The following is a 26,988-nucleotide window of genomic DNA, read 5'->3' as shown; positions in this document are numbered from 1 at the left end:
AGTTAATATTTGTCCATAGTGAACGTCAATCAATCGATAAGTGGCAAATTCATGAGTTGCTTTATGAGCGAGAAAATTGTCCATAAATCGTTAAAAAGTTCGGCCATGCAAGTGATGGGCAGTCCACACGATGTGCGATACCAGTTGGCAGACCAAATTAGGCATCAAAATATTTATAAGCAGTTTTGCCAAGGGTTTTTTTTCTTCTAATTTTCTCAACAGGATGATTTTTTAAGACAACGGAGGGGCGGGGGACGGGGGACGGGGACGGGGGCGGGATGTAGCCCAGTGGTAAAGCGCTCGCTTGAATCGCGGTCCGTTTGGGTTCGATCCCCGTCGGTGGACGCATTGGGCTATTTCTTGTTCTAGCCAGCGCACCACGACTGGTATATCAAATGCCGTGGTATGTACTATCCTGTCTGTGGGATGGTACATATAAAAGATCCCTCGCTACTAATGGAAAAATATAGCGGGTTTCCTCTCTAGGACTATATGTCAAAAATTACCAAATGTTTGATATCCAAAAGCCGATGATTGATAAATCAATGTGCTCTAGTGGTGTCGTTAAAAAGACAAAAAAGACAAGGTGAACGGTTGAACATACCCGCTTTTAAGGGGCGGGACGTAGGTGGGTCCATTGGGCTATTTCTCGTTCCAGCCAGTGCACCAGACTGGTATATCAAAGGCCGTGGTACTACCCTATCTGTGGGATGGTGCATACAAAAGATCCCTTGCTACTAATCGAAAAGAGTAGCCCATGAAGTGGCGACAGCGAGTTTCTTCTCTCAATATCTGTGTGGTCCCTAACCATATGTCTGACGTCATATAACCGTAAATAAAATGTGCTGAGTGCGTCGTTAAATAAAACATTTCTTTCTTTCTATCCGCTTTCAAAGGCCTATAATTTTGATTATCATGTGAATGTATCTAGCGCTCAGAATCAAATCACATTTTAATTTCCTCGTCTTTCCCCTCCCCCGACCTTCAATTTTTTTCCATTTCTACCACCAGTGACCCTTCTTACTCCTACGCAGGTCTACACTGAGGTCCATAAAATATTTAAAGTAGGAGAGTATGAATGATCATGCAGCTATTTAATTATATGCACTTTCTAAGTTCCTATAGGCAGGGCAGTACATACCACAGTAGGCCCTATTTGAATACCAGTCACGGAAATAGCAAAACTACGCGGTCGGTCTGGGATCGATCCCCGTCAGTGGACCAATTGGGCTATTTCTCGTTCCAGCCAGTGCTCCACAATTGGTGTAACAAAGGCCGTGGTATGTACTATCCTGTCTGTGGGATAGTGCATATAAAAGATCCCTTGCTGCTAATCGAAAAGAGTAGCCTAGCCCATGAAGTGGCGACAGCGGGTTTCCTCTCTTAATACCCGTGTGGTCCTTAACCATATGTCCAACGCCATATAACCGTAAATAAAATGTGCTGAGTGCGTCGTTAAATGAAACATTTCTTTTCCTTCGTTTGTGCCGTTTTGTTGTGTAGTATCACATCTAGAGGTATAAAATCGATATTAGCGGATTCATACGGAAGACATTGTGTCAAACCTTTCCCCAGAAAATACATCTTTCTGCGAGTTTATCACTGGATATTTAATTATAACTAAAAAAAAAAAAAATGCCTTTTGCACTATCAATGATCTGATATTAACCAATCTATCATTATTTTGGGTAATCCGTATTCATATATGATAGGTTTATATTTAAATCCTAATTTTATATATCACCAAACCAATATGGCAGACGACGTTTGTGTAGAAGTTTGGTCACCGATTTAACTTTGTTCTCTGTTGGTAGGTAATTCGTATGTTGTGGTAATCATATTTTGTTTACAAAACATCAATTACTGTCGTAAAGTTTATTGTTACTATTGCATGGGCTGTAATTAATAATGGCGTGTACACGAAAGTAGGCGGATCACAAGTTTATAGTGACAATACGTGATAAAAGGTACCCAATGGTTATAGTCTTCACTGATTCAGCTTTCGCGCTCTTCATCCGCTAAATAGCGAACAGATCGTAATATTCCTAGGTAACACCAACAACTAAACACAATATACACTAGAATAGTCCAGAAAAAAATTCAAAAAAAAAATTCAAATATAATAGACAATCTTTTATGGACGGTATATGATAGAAATAAACTATACAGACTGAGTCCATGTATGATAAACATCAAAAAAAGAAAGAATCATACCTAGATTCACTCGCAGGTATGATACTAGAAGGTGAGGGAACAAGCTCTGTTAAGGGGCACAATCTCTAGTGTTGTGGGGGGGGGAGGACAGGGATGCAGAAAGTATACTCTTTGCTCACGATATCGTGGCATTTACATTTTTGCAGTTTAGCACGTGCAACGCCCCCTGGTGGCATGTTTATTATTAGAAATGTGATTACAGACAACACATTGTTTTGGTCTGTTTGGTCATAAAATAACAGAGAGTGTGCTTTTAATGACACCCCCATGCTTATAAATAGCCCCAGTATCTAGTATACACACATACAATTCTGCTCTGACAGCTATCAGACTGTCGTCTGGTTGTTGACAAGGCTATACACGGTCACAGTGTTCTATATTTAGAACGCACAACCTCTAGAAAAGTATGGAAACATTTAAATAACTGTTGAATCTTACTAATATGATGAACAATTTTAAAAATGCCCATACTGTTGCAGAAAATTAATAATTATTATTAGGCCTACCAACTTTTCCATTGAAAAATGTAAATATTTTACTACAATTAAAAAACGAAACGTTTTAAGTTGACTTTTCTTCGTTCTTGTGTTGAAGTTTGTTTACTAGACATTACTACAAATGTGTGTACAAAAAGAGCCATTTTTGACCCGTATTGTAACGTTTGCGATTTACCGCGATATCGTGGTAACCTCCCTTGAACAGAAGCCAGTGCTATGGTGTACTTCTATCAACTGTTTTAATGTTAGAACTGCATTTATTTGTCAACGCAATGCCATTGACGTGATGCAGATATAGCAAAAATTGCAACCCAAGTATATTTATCTTCATATATGTTAGTACATTTCTTTATTTTTGCCAAATAGTTAAATACCGCGATATCGTGGTACCCCAGTATACTTGCCCCTCGTAAAATGCGAGTGTAAAATCTGATGGATGAGTTAAAAAGTGCAACTAATATAGCGGGCAGTCTCAGGGAACATTTAGTTGTCAAAATCGTGATAGCGATATTTTTAGTCGACTGAAAATTTAGACCTTTAGACTACTGAATTAATTTTGGACAAAAAACAAGTTGAGTGGGTACAAATTTATAATTTTTACTCAAATATATTCACTTAAATGCTTTATAAATACATAAAATAAAGTTCATATTTGAATCGGTAAGTATTATTTTCGTATATTTTTATAATTTTTATGATATTTTAGATGAGTTAATGTTGATTAAAATTGGGGGGGGGGGGGGAGGAAGAAGACACATTTACTTGTGGGTATTTGTAGCCAGCTGTTCAGTATTTATGTCCATTATTCCCAATAATAGCGGCTTTTTGACCAGAATATTATAAAAAGAAACAAACTACAATTCATATCCCAATATTTGGTGATCTTCCTTGTTAGTAAAACAATCAAATTTATTATCAAAATAGCTGTCAGAATCAGCTATCGATCCCTGAAAATGACTGCGACGTGCCGCCATTGTTATCAAGCGAAAATACTTGCCAAAAACCACTTTTTCAACTAAAAATTCCAACGTATACAGGGCTTCTAGATTATGGTAGCCCCACTCCCATGGCTAGTGATATTCAATGTTGGGCTAGTCAACTACTATTGCCATGCCCGACGGCTAGTGAAATTTTTTTTGTCAAATGTTGCAGTTTAGTCTATTTTGTAGATCATGAATATCCTGCCCCCACCCCACCCCACAAAGTTAGTGTTTTTAAGCTCTGTCTTCCTCTTTAGGTGACATATCCAATTATTACTATTATTTAGTAAAATTGTATTAGCTGAAAGTAAAGTAGGGCCAGTGAATTTTTAATCACGGCTAGTAATTTTTTTAAAATCATCGATCCCATGGCTAGTGGATTTTATAAAAATTCTAGAAGCCCTGGTATATTTTCACTGAAAATTAAAAATCTAAAGACACAGGAAGCTGAATTGTCTTCAGTTTCCAGTTAATAAATGGTTTCCGGTGATTGTCGTGTGCAAAATGGCGGGAAATATGAATTGGAGAATGCACTGTATACAGTGTACAGTAGGTAGACTGGCGTGACGTTGGGCAAGATATCTGGGCTGCAGTTTGGGGTGGTGGGGCGGGGTGAGCATTGAATCTGCGACTCTGCATCAGCTGTGCCAGAATTCCAAGCCATTCAAACAAATGGTTCAGAATGGTGACAAAATACACAGTACATGTACAGGGGTTCAGAAATGGAAAATATTTAACTAGCCTGCCTGAATTTCTATTAGTCCGCCAGCCTATGGAACAAATCAGCTAAAACGGAAGTGATTTGGCTATAATGGCACCTCAGTGTTTTGGCAAATACAGTATCCTTTGGGGGGGGGGGGGGGGGGCGGTTAAGCTATAAGGGCATTTCAATACATTTGCGAAAATGGTGTAAAAAATAAAAAATCCATTATTACCCATATGGTTAAAAATATCTTGGTACGTCCCACTTGGTGTTCCGAGACGTAGCACTACAACCTTACAGGAAAATAAACCAAACAGTTAAGTGATAGAAATTAAACTCGCTACCATTTCGTATCATGTTTATGTCCCTTGTGAAATAATTTTCATCGTCACTCAGTTTCGTTAAAGCTCATGACAATTGAAACTTATTTCACTCGGGACATAAACATGATACGAAATGGAAGCTCGTTTAATATCCTATAATTATTAAATGTGGAACAATATAAGCAAAGTATGTTTTCTGTAAACACCTGTGGACTGCATTTTGAAGATAGCAAAACATATATTTGTTGCAGTGGCAGCTTGGTTGGAATTAGTTGCATTTCGCCGACTAATAGCTAGCTGTTAATACTTCTGTCTCCCCTATATAGACATAAAAATAAAGCAAAGTAATAAATGATTAATATTGCTGTTGTTTTATTGAAGATATCATCATTCACAACTTGTAATGATTCTGGTTCTGTTTTAGCTATATGTTGTGGTGCCTCCCTGTCCCTCCATTCTTATGGGCATGACACAAAATTAACATTTTTGTAACAAAGATCATGCCCTCTTGCAACGCTACTATAATCTCACGCTTTTTAACAAATAGAAATATTTTACAATCCTGGTTTGTTTGTATTTTAGAATTGAATGGAATTACATGCTGAATATGACCTGGTTTCTCTGCATTAATTACCTAAATGTACTAATACAGCATATTGAACCTGTACTCTGTTCAATACCAGCTAGTATTCGAAGGTGCTACTGATGACTGATTTATCCACTTTATATTGAGTGCAACTGTCCGTCAAACTTGCATGTACTTGTGAGCAGTTTGGTGCTGGACAGACTCCTGTTTCATTTTCGTCACCCGACTGCTGGCTAATTATAAACCAATAAAAAATTTCTGCATGCAGTCCGTGGACCCAGGCTTGTAATTTCCACAGGCTGACAGATGTGCTTGATAGAAATAAATTTCCATATCACTGAAGGAGTAAATAATTTAACATATATGTATCTGTGCACTCGGGACTATTTGCTAATAACCAAAACATTGATAGTGTAAAAATAACCATGCATACAACTTGTAAGTTTATATAGTAACTTTAACTTTAATATATCTGGTAAATAAAATAAAATACAAATAGTGTTATTTTTTTATGTCAAAATATAGCTTAATTATAGTCCAGTGGCAGAACAGAAAAGCATGTTTTAGGGTATATACAATGTTTTATTGTTGTGTCTGATAGATTGGACCTTCCTGAACATATTTCAGCCGGGTGACAAGCTGTCAACCTTGAGCAATTTGTTTTACAACCTAAATTCAAAATGGCCACCACGAAATATTGGTTTTTGCCATATCTTTGTTAATAATGAACATAGAGGGCTGATGTTTGTGGCAAAATCCAGTTTTTCATATGCTAGAAGCACAATAATATGATTACATAGGGTCTATAATAAAAGTTTCATTGGTGTCCAGGTACGTTTGTGAAAAAAATATAAAAAATGCCAGAAAACTAAATCATAATCATGATTTTGAAGATGGCCTTCAGTATGGTAAATGGAAGGATTTAACTACTTTCCAAAACTTCTGAAAGATTTATTTTTCATTTTATCTTACAGCTTAAAATACCAATGAATAATAATAATAATAATACATGACACATACATCAGAGCAGCAAACAATTACACGTCTCCACAAATCTGAGATTGAGAGAATACATCCGTCCAGACATACCAGTGCAACGATATGATGGCTCCCAGAGACCCGACATGCCCGTTGAGAAGTCTACTCATTCATCTTTGCCACTCAGGATACTTGCTTCTCAACAAATCTCAATACAGCGGGCCAATACATGGACTATACCTTCATGCAAGCTGTAGTGTGTGAGCCTAACATTCCTGAGTTTAATGGCTTCAATGCAGGTCATTCCAGGGAGCAAGGACATAATGTTAAACCTAAAACAAGAGCAGTGTGCCTACCATTACACAGACTTGATGGTTCTCCTGGAGGAGACATGTACATAGTCAACTTTCATGCGGTATGATCATGGACCTGGTGGCATCATAGGTATCACGCTGAAACCAAAACCTCTGAAAAGATGGGCTCTTGGTCTTGACATCTGTAGTCGGCTGACCAAGGATGTAGCAGCAATAAGAGAAGGTGATGACCATAGTACTGTGATAGCTCACAAGGAAGACATGCCATATAGGAAACAGGCTGATGTGGCTGATAGACAACACATACTAGAAAGGCTAGCTATGTGCATCGATCCTCTCCAACCCGACAGTCACGCGAAAGGTCTCATCAATATTGTGACTGGTAAGATTGCTCCAGATAGTGTAAATGCTGATAACTCAGCAAACAACAGATGAGAGAATATGAAGAGAGTTGGCCTGGCAATTTTCACAAGCCCCTGACAAAACAGGTAATCACCATGGCAGCACCAAGGAAGCAGATCAAAGTTGGTCAAGTGCCTGCATATGATATCACACTGATATATTCCAGTCTACAGCACGTGAGGGATATTGATTTAGACTGTGTTCTGAAGTACGAACTTGCACCTGTACCCACCTCCATGTTTGACAACAATGGTGACATGAGGATACCCAAGTCAAAATCAACTCTTAAGAAGAAGTTACAGGTTGAAATGTTTGACAGGACATCCCATCCCCCAGAGAGCATCATACTGGATGGATGATCAACAGGCCATCACATGGAACTGTCCAGGATTATATCCATAATCTGCTCAGTAACCTTGCACAGTGCTTAAACAAGTGTGATACCTACCAACTATAACAACAGTATCAACACTACCACTCGGAATGCCAGAGTAGGGAAGGATGCAAGCAGACAGCACTAGTTGTTACTGAGCACACCTCTACCAGGCCAGAAGGTCATCATAACGGTCACACCAAATAAGGTTCAGCTCATCAAACTCATATGTACTACCTCCGAGACCACAGAATGGAAACACCCTAGTGATAACTCCTGTCCATCCAGCAAGCTGTCCATCTGGCAACAACAGACGTTAACAGCATTAGATGTGTTTGTGCTGTTGCTGTATTATTACACCACCCAGCAGTTGACCTGTAATATCGTGATGGCTGGAACCAGTCATGGCAGGACACCAGTCGAAATAAAAACCACTGCAGAGAAGCATAGTGACATCATTCCATACCTGTTGGTTGCACATGTTCTCTCCGGGTGTGACATTGTTGCCTGCCTGTGGGGGATCGGCAAAGTAACTGTGGTTGAAGGTATTGCCATCTGGAAAACAACTAGGGAAGCTAGGTGACCTACAGCTACAAATGGTTGATGTGATATCTGAGTCTACCCTATTTGTGGCTGCTTGTTATAGATCACTGAGATCAACCGACATGACTTTGTTGAGATACACTGGTTTGGTCATCTAAAATTTCCAATCCAAAGTTGAGTTCAGCTCCAGACTTCAAAGCCCTTCTGCCATCAACGAGGGTTTTGTGGAACATGTGTATAGGGCACACCTGCAGACAGCTATTGGAAAGTTGTTCTTGATGCTAATCCACCATATATCAATCCTGTACACTATGGGTGGTCACTGGATGAGTCCTCTGACACTCTGCTCCAAGTAACCTTACCACCAGATGATTCACCAGCTCCTGTTGATGTGTTGAAGTTGATTAGGTGTGGGTGCTCATCTTCAAGGCTTTGCTCAACATGCAGATGTATTTGTTCTGCAGCTCAGCTTTCATGTTCCATATTCTGTACATGTCATGGCAACACGGACTGCAACAATGACCGTACAAGAACTGCTACAAATACTGTTGATGATGAAGATACTGGAGATGAATTGTATATGTATGTATGTATATATGTATGTGTGTATGTATGTATGTATGTATGTATGTGTGTATGTGTGTGTATATGCATACTAGTATGTTGTATTGTTCTAGTTTTGATAATATACCTACTGACCCTAGTTCATATCAGATCATTAAAAATTAATGTATGACAATGGCTAATGTTCTTAACTAAAAGTGAACATAAATATATAATGGAGTAATTTTACTCCATTTTAATGTCTGAGCTTCTATTGTAAATGACATAATATAACTACATAAATAGTATATCTTCATTGTTTTGGTGTCTGACATTTCATTTTGCATTAAATACTAACATAAAGGACATGATAACACCATCACAACCTTTTTAGGCAATTAAAATGGATTCCTGGTGTATGAAAACCTAGTTTGCCACAAAAATCAGCTCTCTATGTCCATTATTAGCGAAGATATGGCAAAAATAATATTTCGCGGTGGCCATTTTGAATTTAGGCTGTCAAAAAAACTGCTCACGGGTGACAGCTTGTCACCCGGCTGAACTATGTTCAGGAAGGTCCAATCTACCAGCAATAACAATAAAACATCGTATATACCCTAAAACATGGTTTCTTAAAAAACTTCCATTATGCCACTGGACTATTATTTTAATTTGTATTTTGGAAGTTGGATTGATAATTTCCCAGTTTATTTAAAGTAGTGCTAAATTTACCAAAGACAGATCCTCTAGCATTAATTAAGTTCAGTTCCATAAAACCATGTTTTTGTCTCGGCTTTATGAAGTAATATACAGGTAGGTATTACTTTTCTAACAACGGCGACAGCATCAACTTTTGCATTTATCTCAATGTTAAACATTTTGCATTTATATCTCCATTTCTCACAAACGACATAAGTCTTAGATCATGTGAAGAAGAAGAAAAAAAAAATTGAATTGAAAAAAAATTAACTATTTTTTTTAGTTTAATTTTTTATTTATATATTGTGATTTTGATATTTTTAAAACATGCATCAAGATGAATATAGAACTATGTATGCAGTTGTCTGCAACATCGAATAAATTTATTGCAGACGAGAGATTTAATGCCATGTAATTCTTTTTATTTTCCAGACATTCATACATATGCATAAACATCAACTGGATGTTGCTGCGATGCTGGTGTTCATGTTTTTCAACTTTTCTTCCCATGCGACATGAAACTGAAGTTCCGAGTGCTTGTCCTCAGCTGTATAATCTTCATGGTGATAATTTCATTGAAAATCTTGGAGCCTGAGATTGGCAGTCACTGGACAGGTAATAAAGATTTGCGTTCCCACGACGATGATGAAGTGGACATTGTGGTGGAAGAGCTTATCAAGAAGTACAGGGTGGACTATAGATACAGTCTGAGAGAATCACCCTGGCTGATTGCCTCACGATGGGTCACCATGTCAAACATACTGCTAGACAACCCGCCAGAACTAGGTGAGTTCAAGAAAGTTAAAGTTTGTTTTGTTTATGGACACTACTGGAGCACATTGATTTATTAATCATGATAGCTATTGGATGTCAAACATTTGGCAAATTTTTTCATTAGTAGCAAGGGATCTTTTATATGCACCATCCCACAGACAGGATAGCAAATACCACAGCCATTGCTATACTAGTCGTGGTTCACTGGCTGGAATGAATGAATGAATGAATGAATGAATGTTTAACGACACCCCAGCATGAAAAATACATCGGCTATTGGGTGTCAAACTATGGTAATGCAAATAAATAAAGTGATGATCAACATCAATATAAAAATTCAAAAACAGTGTAAAGAACTGTGCAAAAACACAAATATCACAGACTTTTACGGATACTGAATATTACTCAAAACTTCAATTTTGTGCTGTATTGGCCATTCTCAAAGAGAATGTTACACCCCTGCACCACGGTGAGGTTACAGCACACGCAGGGGTGGCTGGAATGAGAAATAGCCCAATGGGACCACCGATGGGGATTGATCCTAGACCGACTGTGCATCAAGTGAGTGCTTTACCAATGAGCTATGTCCCACCTTTATCTTCGTCAAAAACGGCAAGTGATCTCTTCCCCTCCACACTCGCCTCGAAAGTTGTAAGAGAGTGGCAGATTGATCGCCTTGCAATAAATTTTAAAATACTTTTGATATGAAATTTTATGTGATTGCTCACCTAGCACCATTTTAGAAGAGTGATCTTCAGCTCGCCTTGATTTTGCTCATGATATGAGGTACACAATATGATGCATTGGTCAGTGATTTTCCAGTCATGTTTGGTATCATGTGTACATAAAGAAAAAGATATTTCAGAGTTAATTAAGGTAGAATTAACAATTTGTAATATCTGTCCTGGTGAACAAAATAATACAGGGTATAAAATTTGGCACGAATGATTTTGTCATTCGTCTGTCGGTTATGCAAAACCAATATCGACACAAACAACTGATCTTTCGTGCAAAAACTATAATCGCTCGTCAGAAAATGTAAACTGACGTGTTTTGGCTAATATAACTATTTTTGGAATAAAATAATAAGAGAACGGGCCTAGATTTGCAGGTGTGAGAAAAAAACAATGTATCCGTTTGAAGCACTACGGTCTAAGCTTCGCGGTCTCGTGGTAAATATTCTTGCGCACAATAAACTTGTGCAATAAACAGGAAGCGAAAAAAATGTATGGGTGAAGTTCTGTATATTTATTTACTTTTGACACCTGTGTGGTTACGTTGTATTAATTCTGAAACATGTATTGTAATGAAAACAAGTACAACCCTTGCTAAATCAATTTATTAAAATATGACATACACAGCGAAGAATATAGTACGTTTAATAAGTGACTTTAAAATAACAAAGTGGAAATTAGAACATGATGAAACACTGAGTTGCAGCATCGATTGGATCGATCGAGGATTCGCAGAACTTCGGGTCTTTCCGTTCAGACCCGGAAGCTCAAAGTGTCCGGGGAAATCCCCGTTTCGTTCAGACTATTGTTTGGTGCCAACAAGTACTCCCCTGTAACAGAACCGATGGGGTAGTGTGCTGAAAATAAATGGCAGCTTTCAAGTTAGTCCCAGCATACCAAATAATAATAATAATTTAGTATTTATGATAAGAATTTGGAGAAAAGCTATGAAAATTGCCCATCTTAGATTCTCATTTGGTTGCCGGTTAACCTTTTCATTTGTATCTGAACCACTGGAGAAAATCCTTCGTGCAAACACTAAAAGCACACGAATGACATATCGTTTGTCTGAAAAAATCAGATTTATGCCCTGCAATAGGTGCATGCATAGTCTTTTTAATTCAAATCTTTCTTATGTTAATAAATTCTAATCAATTGTGTTATTGAAAGTTGATTGGTTGGTAGAACTAATTACATGATGATGCAAAATTCCAACTGATTCCCAACACTAGCATTGATTTTGAATAAAACATTGAAATTAAAACCGAGATACATAGGTGTCGGTCGATGATTTTTCACTGATTATTAATAAATTGACACCAGGCTTACTCGTCATACTATAATCAGTTTCAGGTTAACTCACACATCACAGAACAATCTCAGGGTTGAAAATTAACATGAAAACCGTGGTCGCCAGCAGGGCCAGTTGAAGAAAAATCGTACTGGCCCTTCTCAAATTCAACTAGCCCTCCAATTATCACATAAAAATTTAACTGCACAGCCAAAATCGAAACTCTAATGTTCTTTGTTGAATAATAACCATGTGCACATCATATGTAGTTTGTTTGCGTAAAAAGAAAACCGATGAATTGGCATGCAACTTCATTATGAATAAAGTTAAAATTCATATAAAAACAATTTATTAAGTTTTAAACCCATACCAACTCAAATAAAAGAAATCCAGTATAACTAATTTTTATTATTATTATTTTTTTTTACAAATTACCATTAAATTATACAGATTAAATCTCATTTATAATACCGGGGTGCAGACAAAATGCTAGAACAGCCAAGGTTTGCACCTTGACTTGCATTGCCTTAGAAGTAATGCAGTACAAAGAGACTAAAGGTAGACCTGCACTTTATTCAGTAAACTAGTCTGGAAATGGCAGTTCTCTTTGTGGCAATGCAAGAGGGATGAAATTACCAATAAAGGATTTCCTCCAGTGGCTGTCCTATATATGAGGCACTAGATAAAGATATTATAAATGCTAGAGTAGTAGGCTACTAATAAAATAAATATGAAAAAGAATAATAAATTTGTGAACCCCCCAATAATACCCCCCAACATTGTCCAATTAAAAAAATTATGCACTTTGTTATATTGCAAAGCATAAAAACTTACTTATTATTTATTACAGTAATATTTAAACCCTTATGTCACCATGTAAAATTTGTTCTTATTGTATGGAAATCGCTTAAACTTAAAACGATATCGACAAAGACAATCAATAAACTGACTTTTGGAATAATCCCTGTAGTAATGGAAAATTCCATTGTTATTTTTATATGCGCGCATGCGCTCATGTTAGTATGTGTTAAAACTACAAAATACATTTTGATTTTGTCCCAGAATAACAGAAGCTGATTAAAAAAGTAGGTCCACTAGATAATTATGGCTTATCCAGTCCATACCAATAATCCTGACGACTTCCAGATTTTAAAAATACATATAGTGTCTACAATACATTTTGAGCTTTATTTTTAAATACCCGGTCCAAAACCACAGAAGCTGAGTCTGGCACTGTCAAAATATAGAGAATGATCTATGTCTTCTGCTACCAGATCTGTAGTTCCTCCAGCGCAGACGCAATGTTTCTTATTTAACTGTTACCATAATTGCCACACCCTAAATTTGATGGGTGCCCAACAGACTACATTTGTAAAATTCTTAGTCGCCCTTAGCTGATAAAGGTCGCTAATTTTCAACCCTGCAATCTATTTTGGACATCCTTATACTAATGGTATTGGATGGCATGGCTCTGGTGACTGGATCATCACTGTGGAGCAGCCAGTCACAAGTCTTAAAGGTTATCTCAAGCATATGTTGGAGACAATATTTATCTACCACATTGGGTCATCTCTTAAACAGGTGTGTAAGACATTTTGGGATTCCATCTCATAATGATTACGGTTCCGACCCAAAATCTGGGATTTGTGGAACACCAAATTTTAGTCACTACTAATATTAGTCCATCCCTGCCGGTGGGCCCATTGGGCTATTTCTCATTCCAGCCAGTGCACCACGACTGGTATATCAAAGGCTGTGGTATCCTGTCTATGTGATGGTGCATATAAAGAATCCATTGCTGCTAATGGAAAAATGTAGCAGGTTTCCTCTCTAAGACTATATATCAAAATTACCAAATGTTCAACATCAATAGCTGATGATGTGCTCTAGTGATCTTATTAAACAAAACAAGCAAACAAAACAAGCTGTTAGTATTATCATCATGATGTCTGTATAAAGGATAATTATGTGGGATTGAATTTCAGTAGTACTAAACCAAATAACTTCCACCTGGGTCAAAGTTTGAGGTGTGCCCAACTTTTGATAGAGAAGTTAACACCACAAGTCCTATGATTGATGATAAATGTAAGTGTTGCTTGTAAAACATTTTTTAGTTTCATCTGGGCAAAAAATGTACGCAGAACGATAGGGTAGTCACTGACGCTACCTGTTATCTCTGAAATGAGCAGCTTGATCCCCAATTTTTTTTATGATTCACTTTACAAATGAGGGGTGCAGGGCTTCTGCTAGCTAATTTTTTTAATTTACTAGCCACGATTAAAAATTCATTAGCCCTACTTTACAATTTTACTAATAGTAATAATCAGAAATATTACCTAAAGAGGAAGATAGCAATTAAAAACACTGAGATTGGGGGTGGGGTTGGGGGGGGGGGGGGCAGGCCGATATTCATATTTACAAAATAGACTTAAATGCAGCATTTGACAACTTTTTTTTACTAGCTGTCAGGCATGGCAATAATAGTTATTTACTAGCCCAACACTGAATATAACTAGCCATGGCATAGGAGTGGGGCTACCATAATCTAGAAGCCTGGGGGTGGTACTGGTAGTATTTATATCTCTGGCGGGTAGGAATTTTAGCCACATATGTTACTATTGTTGTGTATGGGATTTGATTTGGTAATACATGCCCTGTAAGATGGAATGTCAGTTAAGAATAATTAACAAGGTTATTTTCCGGGCACTCTGTTTTGGTTGCAGTCACTCTTTCTATTAGATCAATAATTAATTGATCAAGTAGTGTTATTTTGGTCTACAATACCAATATTTGTTCTGTTGTTTGTGTGTTTCTTTCTTTATACATATACATATATAACTCACCTAAAACAATTTGATAGATATCTTTTAGTTTATGCTTCAGGGCATAAGTTCACAGAAGTAACCCAATTAAAACTCCATAGATATAATTGCTTTGTTATGTACCTGATGTGATTTGATTTGCTTAGTTTTAATAAAGCAGCTTTTTATTGGCTCTTTTTGGATCAATATACCACACGGCTCTATTTATTTACACCTTGGTCTCATGGGTACATATTGATCTTGTGTTAAAATTAAACCACATATTTAATAAATATGTATGTAGATTCCATACCAGGCCAAGTTATTGTCTATGAATTATGCATGACACATGTAGTGGGAATATTACTGCAAGTAACTACTAAATGTAATTATGTGTATATATGAAGAGTTCATATACCCTATAATATCCCATTCGCGCATGCTTTAATTACATCTTGAACAGTTCAAAATAAATATCTGATAATAAACTATTCATCCAAAACACCTACAGATGTAATAATTCTTGCATACTTGAATTTTGTTTGGCACAGTAGTGGCATGTTGTTGAAATATTCCGGTTTTTCAAACAATCTGCATTATTAACTCTGTGTCTTTTTGAAGTGAAAATATCTATCAGTCGAAGGGGAGTTTCATCTTAGACCACTTTATTTGTAGTTTTGTAGAATTTCTCAAAATTCAATGCTAAATCCTCTGAAATCAGTCTGTCTGCGCACGATGCTTCACAAAAATCATAGTGTTTGAGGTTGTCTGCCTGCCAGTTGCAGCCAATCACTGGCGTTTTCGCCGTCAGTATTTCCTTACTATGTCCACTCGTCTTACTGTTTAAAATTTTCATTGAAAGTATTAAGTTTTTTAAAGTTTCACACCCACATACTTTGTAAGGACAGTGCAGGGAAATTGTTTTAGTATCGTATAGCAATTCGCTATACAAATTTCAGAATTTGCTACACAATTCTAAAATGCTAAATAATAGTTGGTACTCTATCATCAACTGTTGCTAATCAAAATGTTTAAAAGAAGTTGTTGCCTGACAGTGTCATGTTGTTGTTTACATGTGTCACAATTGCTGATTGATTCAGCAGTGTATCACATTTTGTCACAATGACTATTGTCCGAAACAAATTGTTACAAACTACAAAAAATTACTCTCCTACCTTTAATTGCCGTTAGATTTCCTTCAAAGTTTGTCCAGACACAAATTGCAAAAAAACCACTACAAATATACAGATTCCACACACTAGACTGCAACGATGTCGCCGATATTGTCTTTACTGAGATTGCATAGGGAAAAATACATGCAGTTTTCTGCCATCTGCCATGTTGTTTGTTTATGGAATATTCTTCAAGAGGGGTGAAAGCCTCCAAAGTATGTGACACAATTAATATGAAATCGATGATCTCTAGTGGTATCATTAAAATTATAATAATAATAATAAAAAAATAAATAATAATATGACGTCATCACGTTTGCTTTTATATCATAACATGTTATGACGTTGTTAGATTAAGTCCTATCCTTTCACCCCTCTTGAAGAATATTCCATAAAAAGTCAAAATGGCAGCTGATACAAAATTACATGCTTTTTTCCCTATGCGCTCTCTGCGAAGTCAATATAGATGACATGGTTAGCATCTGGTATGTGGAATCTGTATCACTGTCCCCTGCGCGTGCTGTAACCTCACCGTGGTGCAGGGGTGTAACATTCTCTTTGAGAATGGCCAATACAGCACAAATTGAAGTTTAGAGTAAAATTCGGTGTCCGTAAAATTCTGTGATATTTGTATTTTTGCACAGTTCTTTACACTGTTTTTGTTTAAACCTTGAATTTTTATATTGATGTTGATCATCACTTTATTTATTTGCATTACCATAGTTTGACACCCAATAGCCGATGTATTTTTCGTGCTGGGGTGTCGTTAAACATTCATTCATTCATTCATTCATTCTGTATCACTGTAATGGTTTTTCAAGATTTGTGTCTGGACAAACTTTGGAGGAAATCTAACGGCAATTAAAGGTAGGAGAGTAATTTTTCGTAGTTGTTAACAATTTGGTTCGGACAATAGTATACATATAGCACTATTTTAATGTCTTGTAAATTAGGCGTGTATTTGTGTTTTAACAGAAACTATTGTTATTTTGTACACCTGTATTACAATAAATATATACTGCTGACTGTTAACTCCAAATTCAGAAAATTTATGTACATCACATTTTAGAAATGAACTCTTCATATGTTCAGGGAATATTTTTTTCAGTATTGCATTACAATTTGTATCACAATTAAGTTTCAGAGATAACTACACTATTTGAAAATGTTAAAGAGTACAGAGAGAAAATCCTCTATAACTTAAATTGACACCCATAGGACCAATACAAGTAAATAGTCCGTTTTTAATGAGTATCCAGAGAGGTTTTGTTCTGTACTGATCTTAAAATAGCTCATGAAAAACATCAAGTTTTGAGGGAATTGTGGTTTGCTGAGAGAGACTCTGGTGTTTAGTGTTTCACTACAGTAGCTAATCAGTTTTTAAAGCATCATGTAAAAAATAATATATTGCCAGTTACCACTGCACTAAATGGTGCAAATATGCATATCAGCTAGAGCATTATTTCACTGGTCTGTTACTTCTATGTTAATCAACTTACATATTTTAAAACTATGCATTTGTTGGTTTAATACAGGACTTCTATTTTTAATGACTGCTACACACTTTAAAACAAACAAAACAAAATATCCACAAATTGCTATGAACAGATTTTCATTTCATAAAAAGTACACAATGACAGATGAAATAATTGTACGACAGTGAACTAATCCATGCTTATTGTAATATAATAGACTAAAATGATCACTACTTGCCACGCTTTGGCACAGGTAGGATTGTTTGGTTTTAAAGGGATGGTCATGATGTAATGTTTGTAGCAGTTATTGTTAATTTTCTTTGTAAAATATATTTATTGATACATGTACATACAAAATTATTGGAAAGTAAAATCCTGTTTGGGCTACTAAAAATATAAAATAATTACATTTTTGTTACATTCATTAAAAAATAATTACAATTTAAAGTCAGCCCATTGGTCCAGCTACAGCAACGTGAGTTAGTTCAACTCTTGGTGAATGTTAAAATAACCTGAACGAATGTCATATCTGATGATGTCAAATTATATAAGTCTTATTGAGTGTTATATATTGTCTAAGAACCCCAAAAATAAAATTCAGAATTCAATATAAACTTATAAATTCTTGGAACGAATGAGCATGGAAGATGCAAGATACTAAAGGGTCCCCTAGAAATTTTGAAATCTAGAGGCTTTGAAATATCATTTTGCAGTCATTTCAGGGAGGTTACATAATGTACTTAAAATGTCAGTATCAATGACTAGTATTTTTTATGTTTTTTTGGTGGGGGGATTGTCCCCCTGCTAGCTATGGCCCTGGCTTATGAAAAAAAAAAATCAGCCACAAACATTTGTGTGAAAAGATCACTGATTCACAGTTTGTGGATGATTTTTTTCATACCTGATAAATGTAAAAGAAGTAACAGACAATCTGTAAAATCATAACAAAACACTTTGTTGACACAGCTAGATACCGATATTCTAAACAGGAAAACATGTTATAATATGGCAGCAAAGTCAGAACAGTCCCTTTAACAAGTTGTCTTTGCAGCCACAGTAAATTCAGATCATGTCATATTACCTGAAGAATATGAGTGTCCTTAATGAACGTTTTCAAGTGTGTCAATGTCAGGTAAAACTCTGCCACAACTATAGGGCAAGTTGTCATACCACAACTATAGAGGAAGTTGTCAAATAATGTTTCAGTATAGGGCAGTTCCACGGAAAATGATACCTCTGGAGTAAAATGTTTTCCCCCTGTTATGCCTTTATTTTTCACAGAATTATTTGTTAATAATCAATAAACCATAAAATACTACGGTTTTAATTCAAAAATGTGTCATGTGACCTGGTGGCCATCTTTAATTTGTGCTATTTCCTCCTAAGAATAGAACCCAAATTGCACTGAAATCTTTTTTCAAAAATGTCATTAAAATTGGATGAATATGATAAAGGTAAGTATTGCATTTTGTTTCTAAGATCTGAATGGTAATTCCCAAACAACACGAATTAATAAATTTGGAATAGATTTTTATGAATAAAAACTTATAGCATGACCTCGTTGCGTCAGTTACCTTCTGAAGCTTAATTTTAATATTGACCCCTTACAGTGCTACAATAAATTACATTTTAAAATATTCTTTTAGTTGTGCAGTGGTTACACAACATAGCAACATAATAATCTAAGAATTAAAATTTATTGGTAACTGACGCAACACATTAACACATACCGTATATCTTCGCCTATAAGTCAAATTTTTTTCACACAAAAATTATTTTATAACTTGGGGGGTCAACTTATAAGAGGGTAAAAAAAATTCAACCAAAAATATTACCGTTTTGGGGATTATTTTACAAGTGGGAGTGGGAACTATTTTCTCGTGCCCCTATCCAAAAAGGTTCAGGCACGCCCACTACGGATTTAGCCTCTGACTTCGCCAGTGACTAACTCCGGAGCAGGAGGGGGGGGGGGGGGGGGGGTTAAGTTTGAGGTGGGCGGAATTTGGAAGAAAGCCATTTAGTAAGGTCAACGCGAGCGCGGACCAAATAGCAGACACTTCGTAAACTTGAAGTACACCGAGTGGGAGCCGTGCTCTGATTGGCTGAATTTCGATTCCTCGGTGAAGCCTGTATTTTACCCAAGTCTACAAAGAGTAACTGCATCCAAAAACATGTCCGGACTCTAAAATTTAACCCAAAATAGTTAAGACTGCTCAGCCAAAAGGTTTTAAGGTGATTTTGAGCAATTGAAGTATGCCCTGTATTTATACTCAAATATGTTAATTTGACACATTTTTTTTTTTATAACCTATTTTTTTTGGCATTGTAATGGTTTTGGTTATTTGAAAAGGCATGCGATCTCACTCACATGCCAAGACAACAGTCCACTTAGTTAAAATAACAGTCATCACTAATAGCAAAAATGTAAACAATACTAACTACCTGTTGCCTGGGTTTATTTTGAAATCTGGTCACTGGCATTAATGGTTGTTCAAACAATGTTTTGTCGTTGATTAACTTCATGAATATTACTGAGCTTTCCCTTAAAATAGACTGATCTCTGCAGTTCACTAGAGCAATAGGGACACATATCATTTGGTACAAAAACCAGTGTATTTTCCAGAGTTATCCTCCTTACATGTATTAATGAATGCCAGACAACTCGGCCCGGAGGCCAACTCGGCCCAGACAACTCGGCCCACGTCGAGACAACTCTGCCCAGAGTTCTGAGACAACCCGGCCCACCGCGAGACAACTCGGCCCGAGTCCAGAGACAACTTGTTGGACAAGTGTTTTTTAAATTAAAGTATTCTCACTGAAATAAAAGAATGTGCTTTTGTTAGTATTGAATTAGTCCCACCTTAACCTAAATGTCCCGAAACGATTTTGAGACAGGTATTTATATTTTAGGGGATTAAACATTTAAAATACATTTCTTGAATTTGTAGCAGACTTTGAGACACGTGACTATGCGAATATGTGGATCTTTAAACTTATGTTTATATTTGTTATGCCGGTTTGTCTCGGAGAGGAAGATGCGACGGCGACAGAGGAAGGCCTTCAGGAATCTACAGGGGAAAATTTTCGAACTGTGGGGACGCTACACAGATGGTGACGTGTCCACTTCTAGATTCCTGTCGGCCTGTGGAAGGCTCTACGCCCCTCTTGTGCACTGACTTTTATCTTTTGCTGGACGTTTTATTTCTATGTTCTTTTGGTGATTGGTGTTTTATTTCATTATTATAACTATTTATGTATATGTGTTCTGTTGGTTTTTTACGTATATATGTGTGTTTAATGTAATAAATGTGAGAATTTGGCAAATGATGTTTTTTGCGTTATTTCTATAGTACAATACTTCTAGAAACCCACCCGACACTACGATATGCGCGTATGACATGCACAATTGTCATTCTTAATGGTGACCATATAGTTAGCGATATCTATCAGTATAATGCATTATTATTACTATAGTACAATACTACGACATGGCCAACTATCATACTATCACACGGGGCCGAGTTGTCTCGGACATGGGGCCGAGTTGTCTCAGACACGGGGCCGAGTTGTCTGGGCCGAGTTGTCCCCTGGGCCGAGTTGTCTGGTCCCCGTATTAATATGGCGGCAAAACATGTGATTAACCGATGATACATGTACTTTCAGTTTTATCGTAGTGATCTGTTGTCAGTGTTTATAAACAAAGTTGTTGTCTTTGCACAAAACCATGCTGTACAGTGCCATACAGTAACAGTCAAACAGCTTTCACTTTCTACTAAGGGAATATTTCGTTTTGATGCTATGTAAGTTTGGAATATTGCGATGTACACAACATGACAACGTGAAAAACGAAGTTTGTAAAATAATTTTCTTTTGTTCAGATATTGTACATTATTGTTCTCATGTGCTGAAAATAAGAAATACTTCAATATTTATACGTTGTTTTTCATGGGTTGACTTATAAACGGGTCAATAAAACAAATACGTTTTCAGGGCTTGAAATTAGGGACTCGACTTATAGCCGAGATCGACTTACAGGCGAAGATATACGGTACATTATTTTCCATTGTTATATTTCTTGAAGGCATAATGTAAGATTGTGAAATGTGTTAATTCCCAAACTAGAGTGAGTGCTATAAAAAAATTAACAATAAGTTTCACAATTTTCTTGACCTTTGCACTTGTAAGTTTCATAATTTCTTTAATATCACATCTGTGTAAAACTATATAAAAAAAAAAAGTTTTCAAGAACTGCAAATACTGTCACTCCTTAGAAGTTAATATAAAGATGTCTATTTAACTAAAATAAAATAATCATGGCTCAGTTAACACTGTTTTTAAATAGATACATGTATGTAGATGTTTCACAAGCATCAATGAATATACCCTTATACTTCAAGATATATATTGTATAGCTTTTGATGTCAGATGCACATAGAATTTGTGTCATTAGATATATTGTATTGCTTGTGATGTCAGAGGTAGACATTGTTTCATTAGCTTAGATTAATATATGTACAGTATCTATAATGTTCAATAATAATTACTGGTAACACAAATTTTAAATTGCAGTTTCATATATGTAGTGGCAAGTCACTTATTTTGCTATTTTTACATTTATTTATGATAAATAACTACACATTAGATGATTTAATAATAATCTTTCAAAATTAACTCAGAAAAATAAATCAATATTACACCTTACTGCCACAGTGGTTTCCCATGAATTCTTAGTTAAAATTGTAAAGTACATAAACAGTTTGCATCAGTTATTCAACAAAAGAGCCAATCCTTTGTCATTGTGCAATTGCAACTCAAATTCAAAATGTGATTTCACGCAATTAACTGTTGGTCACCTGAAATGAATGTTGCAATGATATAATTCTTTTTTACCTGTAAATGAAGTTATTTGGTGGTAATATTTTATGGGCATGTAACTTAATTCAAGAATAATCTTTACATTTCAAAAGATAAATAAAATAATAATAATAATTTTTGGAAATATATTATGCAACTATGAGATTGCCCCTTTAATAGTCCTAAATAGTAAATGTCCTTTCAATTCATTTGATAAATTGGTTACTACTCCTAAAAATATCTCAAGTTGCCAATGTTTTTAGTAGAATACCTCCCAAGACAGCGACCTGGAAAATGAATGAGAATCAAGCACACTTGAATGAAGACAGAAAGAGGTTTGAGAGGGAAAAGAACAGAGAATAGTGAAAAATGGAGCAAGATAAAGTGAAATCAAACGAAAAAATGAAACAGGACAGCATGCTGAGAATTAAAAAAAATCCAGATTTTACAGAAAGAATATGGGTTATTTACTATATCTGCCTTATTCCCATCGATTTCTTACAAAATATTTGGTTTGGTTCAGTCATTTGGTAATGTCATAAGAAAATGAATGCAGTATATATACTTGGAAATTGCAAAAAAAAAACCAAATCATTACAAGTCAAATCAAAATGTACATGTAAATGTAAACTGTTGTCTCATTGTTGAGGCATGTGTGCAGAAACGTTTGAAGGGAGTGGGGTTTAGACTGGCTGGCATAACATATTTATTTCAATCAAAAACATTCTTAAGAATTTTATTGAATACTTTGAAAAAAAAAAAAAAATCAAGATGTTAAAAATTGTATGAATGTTGCGTCAGTTACCGTTGAATTGCCCTATATCAAAGTAAAGATAATATATTGCAGGGCTCGAACTTAAGAATTTGTCTTCCACAGCAATTTTTAAAAGAATTACCATGGGTGAAACAGCCCACTGATGGCAATTTTGAAATCTGTCTATGACAAAAAAAAAATTTAAAGTGACATTTGCAGGAAATAAATATGACTAAAATGTTATTTTGCTGTATGTAGACATATATCAAATGCATGGCTGTTAACAAAAGTAAAATGTTGTGACTGAAATTTCAAGGTACAGGGCATTGCCCTGGTTGGGGGTTTAGATGGCGGATGTCAGTGTCATGATTATATCACCATTCAAAATGGTTATGTTTTATATGACAATTGTAGTCCACTTCAAACATGTATTTCTCCCAACCCAAACCGTTTTTTTTTTTTTTTTATTGGACAAAAACATTAATTTGATGGGTCCTGCAGTGAACCTATATTAATAAAAAATAGTCCTATTAGGCTGACATTTGCTGGGGTGTTCTTTCATAAGCTACGGGCATTTTTTTAAAGTTTGCATTATTACTTGATATTATTTATTTAGGCTTGACCGCCAGCTAATGGACGGCAAATCAAATATTCAAATGCATTTACATCGGGTATAGTCTTATTGCAAATTCATTATGGTCGTTAAAAATTGGGGGTAAAAGCCAATGTCTGATACTGCATTACGCTAACGTTGAATAGTCCTCTGTTGATCTCTGTGTCCATTTAACAATACGTAACGCAAAATCTTGCAGTTTTAATACCCCTCTCGCTCGTGTAACGTTTTGTGACCGTGTCATATTTTACTTTGGGGTCTTTAGTAATACATATATGTTAAAATAAAACGGCAATGACTGGTTGCATACTTTATTAATTAACATTACGTTGCACAATAACACCCCCCCCCCCCCCCAAAAAAAAAACGTTTTGTCACACATCCCATAATTCCCACTCTCCTTAGTGCACGTTGCGTAATTCTCGAATGACCCCATTATTCAATCGTAAATAATAAAGAAGTAACATACTGCTGGTCGGTAAATGTTAATTTTTTACCAGATCAATTTTGTTTTAAAGTTTCAATATCTATAATACGCAATCTAATAATCTCCCAGCAGAACTATTACATTATAACAGTGTTCATACTCGCACATGCTGTTCGTCACATGGTGTGACATCGGGTACAGCCATTACTTCAAAGGGAGTGTGTAGCACATTTAAATTTGGGGTTTTTTCTCACTTAATTTACAACTACTGTAGTAACTGTTGTTGTTTGTTTTGTTTTTTTTGTTTTTTGGGGTGGGTGGGTGTTTGGGGGGGGGGGGGGTAATTACAAAAACCGTACCAAACATGATTTTACAAAAAAAAAAAAAAATAATAATAAAATATCTGGAAAAAAAAGTACGAAACATATGTACACACCTTTTTTACAAAATAAGATCGTCTGCTTAAAACAGCACAGCAAATGGTAGTGCAGGATGCACATTAAGTCAATACTTTTACTTTCTACGTCCGTTCGGACCAAGTAAATAGCGATAGATCCCAAATATGTGTTAACGCAAATGGATGGATTAAAACAAAAAGTTGTATTCTTCTACCAAAAATATATTATATCGGACAATGTAGGCATTATTACTAAAAACTATGATACAACAGACTGTATCACAACAGGATACACCTAATTTGCATATCCAGGTCAGAGTTGTTTGTCACGTGTTCGTAATCGATCGGAAAACCAAAACGAAACTTTTTTCGATGTCAGTTTTTTTAAAAATATACAATTAGCTAAATTTGTAAAAAAAATTATGAGTTCAAGTGTACACGATAAGAGCAACTTTGGGAATTTTTATTGGGAAACTGTTGGGTCGAAGGGTCTAATTGGGGAAAAGTTTGATATTGGATTGGGAATTTACGTCACTGGCCCCAAAATGTATGGTAGATTATACCCTGGGATGGGTCCCTAAAGGGGGTCAGTGGGGCAAAGACAACGTCCGAAGGGATCGGGTTGACATTACGGAAACCGAAAACGGCCGAAGTGATTCTCATTTTAAAAAAAAAAAAAAAAAAAAAAAAAAAAAAAACCTGACTGAAAAAATAATTTCCACAATTTCTCTGACGACGGAAATCCGTCTCACGACGGACAGTTAACAGCCATGCAAATGTAAAAATGTTAAATATTGGCAGATTATTAACCTTATTAAGGTGTATGTATTTTGCCATTGTTGAGCAGTTTTACTGACGACACAAAAATGCCATCAGTAATATTCTCTACCTATGGTAATTTATATCTCAGTGATGGCAATTTGCCGCTGGTGTTATCGTTAAGTTCGAGCCCTGTATTGCAAGATAATAAACTACAAAGTTTTGTCTGATTTTCTTTTGTAAGCACTGACGATGAAAGCAATACACATGTTTAAAAAATGGAAGTAAATATCACAGTATGTTAAGATGTGGAAGTGAAAAAATCTGCATTGAGCTTGTATGTTGTAACAATGCTATACTCATGGTTCATATTGGGCTTTCACACTAAAGGTTTTATTTTCCTGTTGGTCAGTCATAAACCACACTTGACAGTAATAAATAATGGTTAAATAAAACTTGTGCTAGCATTGCGCCTCCAAATTCTGTTTTGTTTTCGGGTTTGGTTTTTATGAAAAGTTTGAGGATTATGAAAAAGTACACAGGATAGCCTAAGCTGTACCTTGTGTAAGTGTACAGTGTTTTTTAAACTATAAACGTCAACATTATTAAGATCCCAACTGGTACTTAGGTTTTTTTTTATTGGGGGAGTGATGGGAATTAACAAAAATAAATACTTGTGAACTGACTAATTTTCATTAAATCGCGAAAATGTTTACAGTATATATAATTAACAGTTTTTCTGCCAGAAAGAAATTTTTGGGTATCGTGCTATGGAACTGAATGCAATTACAGAGCAGAGCCCAGAAAGAAAATGGGTTGAGTTTAGGGTTAGGGTTAAGAAAATCATACATTGATGATAATAGTACCGTAATTAATTTTGTCAAAAAGTTAACATAAAAAATAAATTCTGAAAAAACAATTTGGATATGGCGCCATACCCATTTTATTCTCTGGCAGAAACCCTGATAAAAAGATTCCTTGCTGCTTGAGAAAATTGTAGTGTGTTTCCTTTAAGACTATATGTCAGAATTACCAAATGTTTGACATCCAGTAGCCTATGCTTAATAAATCATTGTGCTCTTGTGGTGTCGTTAAACAATACAAACTCTGTTATTTCCCCCACTGATATTTCTAGACAGAATCCTGCCTGTTTCTCTAATTACCGGTAAATGAACACTCACCTGGTATTGGCATCTACATCAGACAAGGAAACCTTTTGCTCTTCTATCAGTCGTTTCTGGCTTTCTTCTTTTCCCAATTGGTTTTCTAGGTTATCCATTGATGACCACACTCGCTGAACAATGTATCTTGCACTATTGGATGCTTAGCCAATGTCATTGAAATTTGACAGAGAATATTATTCCCAACCTGAATCGTAGTAATGGATGATGTTCATATTTCAGGACAAATACACAAAATTCCTCTTTCCTTCTGAACCAGCACAATATGTTTATGTACACGTAGGTCTGTAAGGCAAAAAGATGGTACAATATGTTTATGTTAACGCAGGTTTTTAAGGCAGATAGGTGGTAAAGAAAAGTAAACTCTGTACATTTAAGAACAACCTTCCTTGTCCATAGAAGACAGTTAACCAGAGATGTTTGTAATTTTGTCACACATAAATGAAAAGATTTTGTTTATTTTTGATTATGCAGACAAATAATATATGACTACGGTATGTTATTCTAAACAAAGCACTGCCAGATGATGTAAGAAGTGTGATTAATCTTACAATACACATACTTCCATCATTAAGCCCATAATACAAACACATGTAATTTG

General features: G+C 35.8%; 1 protein-coding gene and 1 long non-coding RNA gene across 2 annotated transcripts in view; one reads left to right on the top strand and one right to left on the bottom strand.

Moving 5' to 3' along the window:
• The first annotated feature begins 1,746 nt into the window (after positions 1 to 1,746).
• Positions 1,747 to 26,988, top strand: part of LOC121383079 (glycosaminoglycan xylosylkinase-like) — a 58,748-nt gene continuing 33,506 nt past the window's right edge. Inside the window, exons 1-2 of the mRNA XM_041512854.1 lie at positions 1,747 to 1,810; positions 9,588 to 9,941. Coding sequence (XP_041368788.1) covers positions 9,671 to 9,941 — 271 coding nt within the window. The 5' untranslated portion in view covers positions 1,747 to 1,810; positions 9,588 to 9,670. The remainder of the gene's footprint in view (positions 1,811 to 9,587; positions 9,942 to 26,988) is intronic.
• LOC121383081 lies at positions 11,253 to 26,668 on the bottom strand. Its single transcript, XR_005959253.1, has 2 exons — positions 26,388 to 26,668; positions 11,253 to 11,520 (listed from the first exon to the last, which is right to left on the bottom strand). It is a non-coding gene; the product is annotated as an uncharacterized LOC121383081 (long non-coding RNA).

This window comes from Gigantopelta aegis, chromosome 10 (assembly GCF_016097555.1).
Source record: "Gigantopelta aegis isolate Gae_Host chromosome 10, Gae_host_genome, whole genome shotgun sequence".
Taxonomy (NCBI): Eukaryota; Metazoa; Mollusca; class Gastropoda; order Neomphalida; family Peltospiridae; genus Gigantopelta; species Gigantopelta aegis.
Note: the sequence above shows the minus strand (reverse complement) of the source record. Positions and strands in the feature narration are given on the sequence as shown.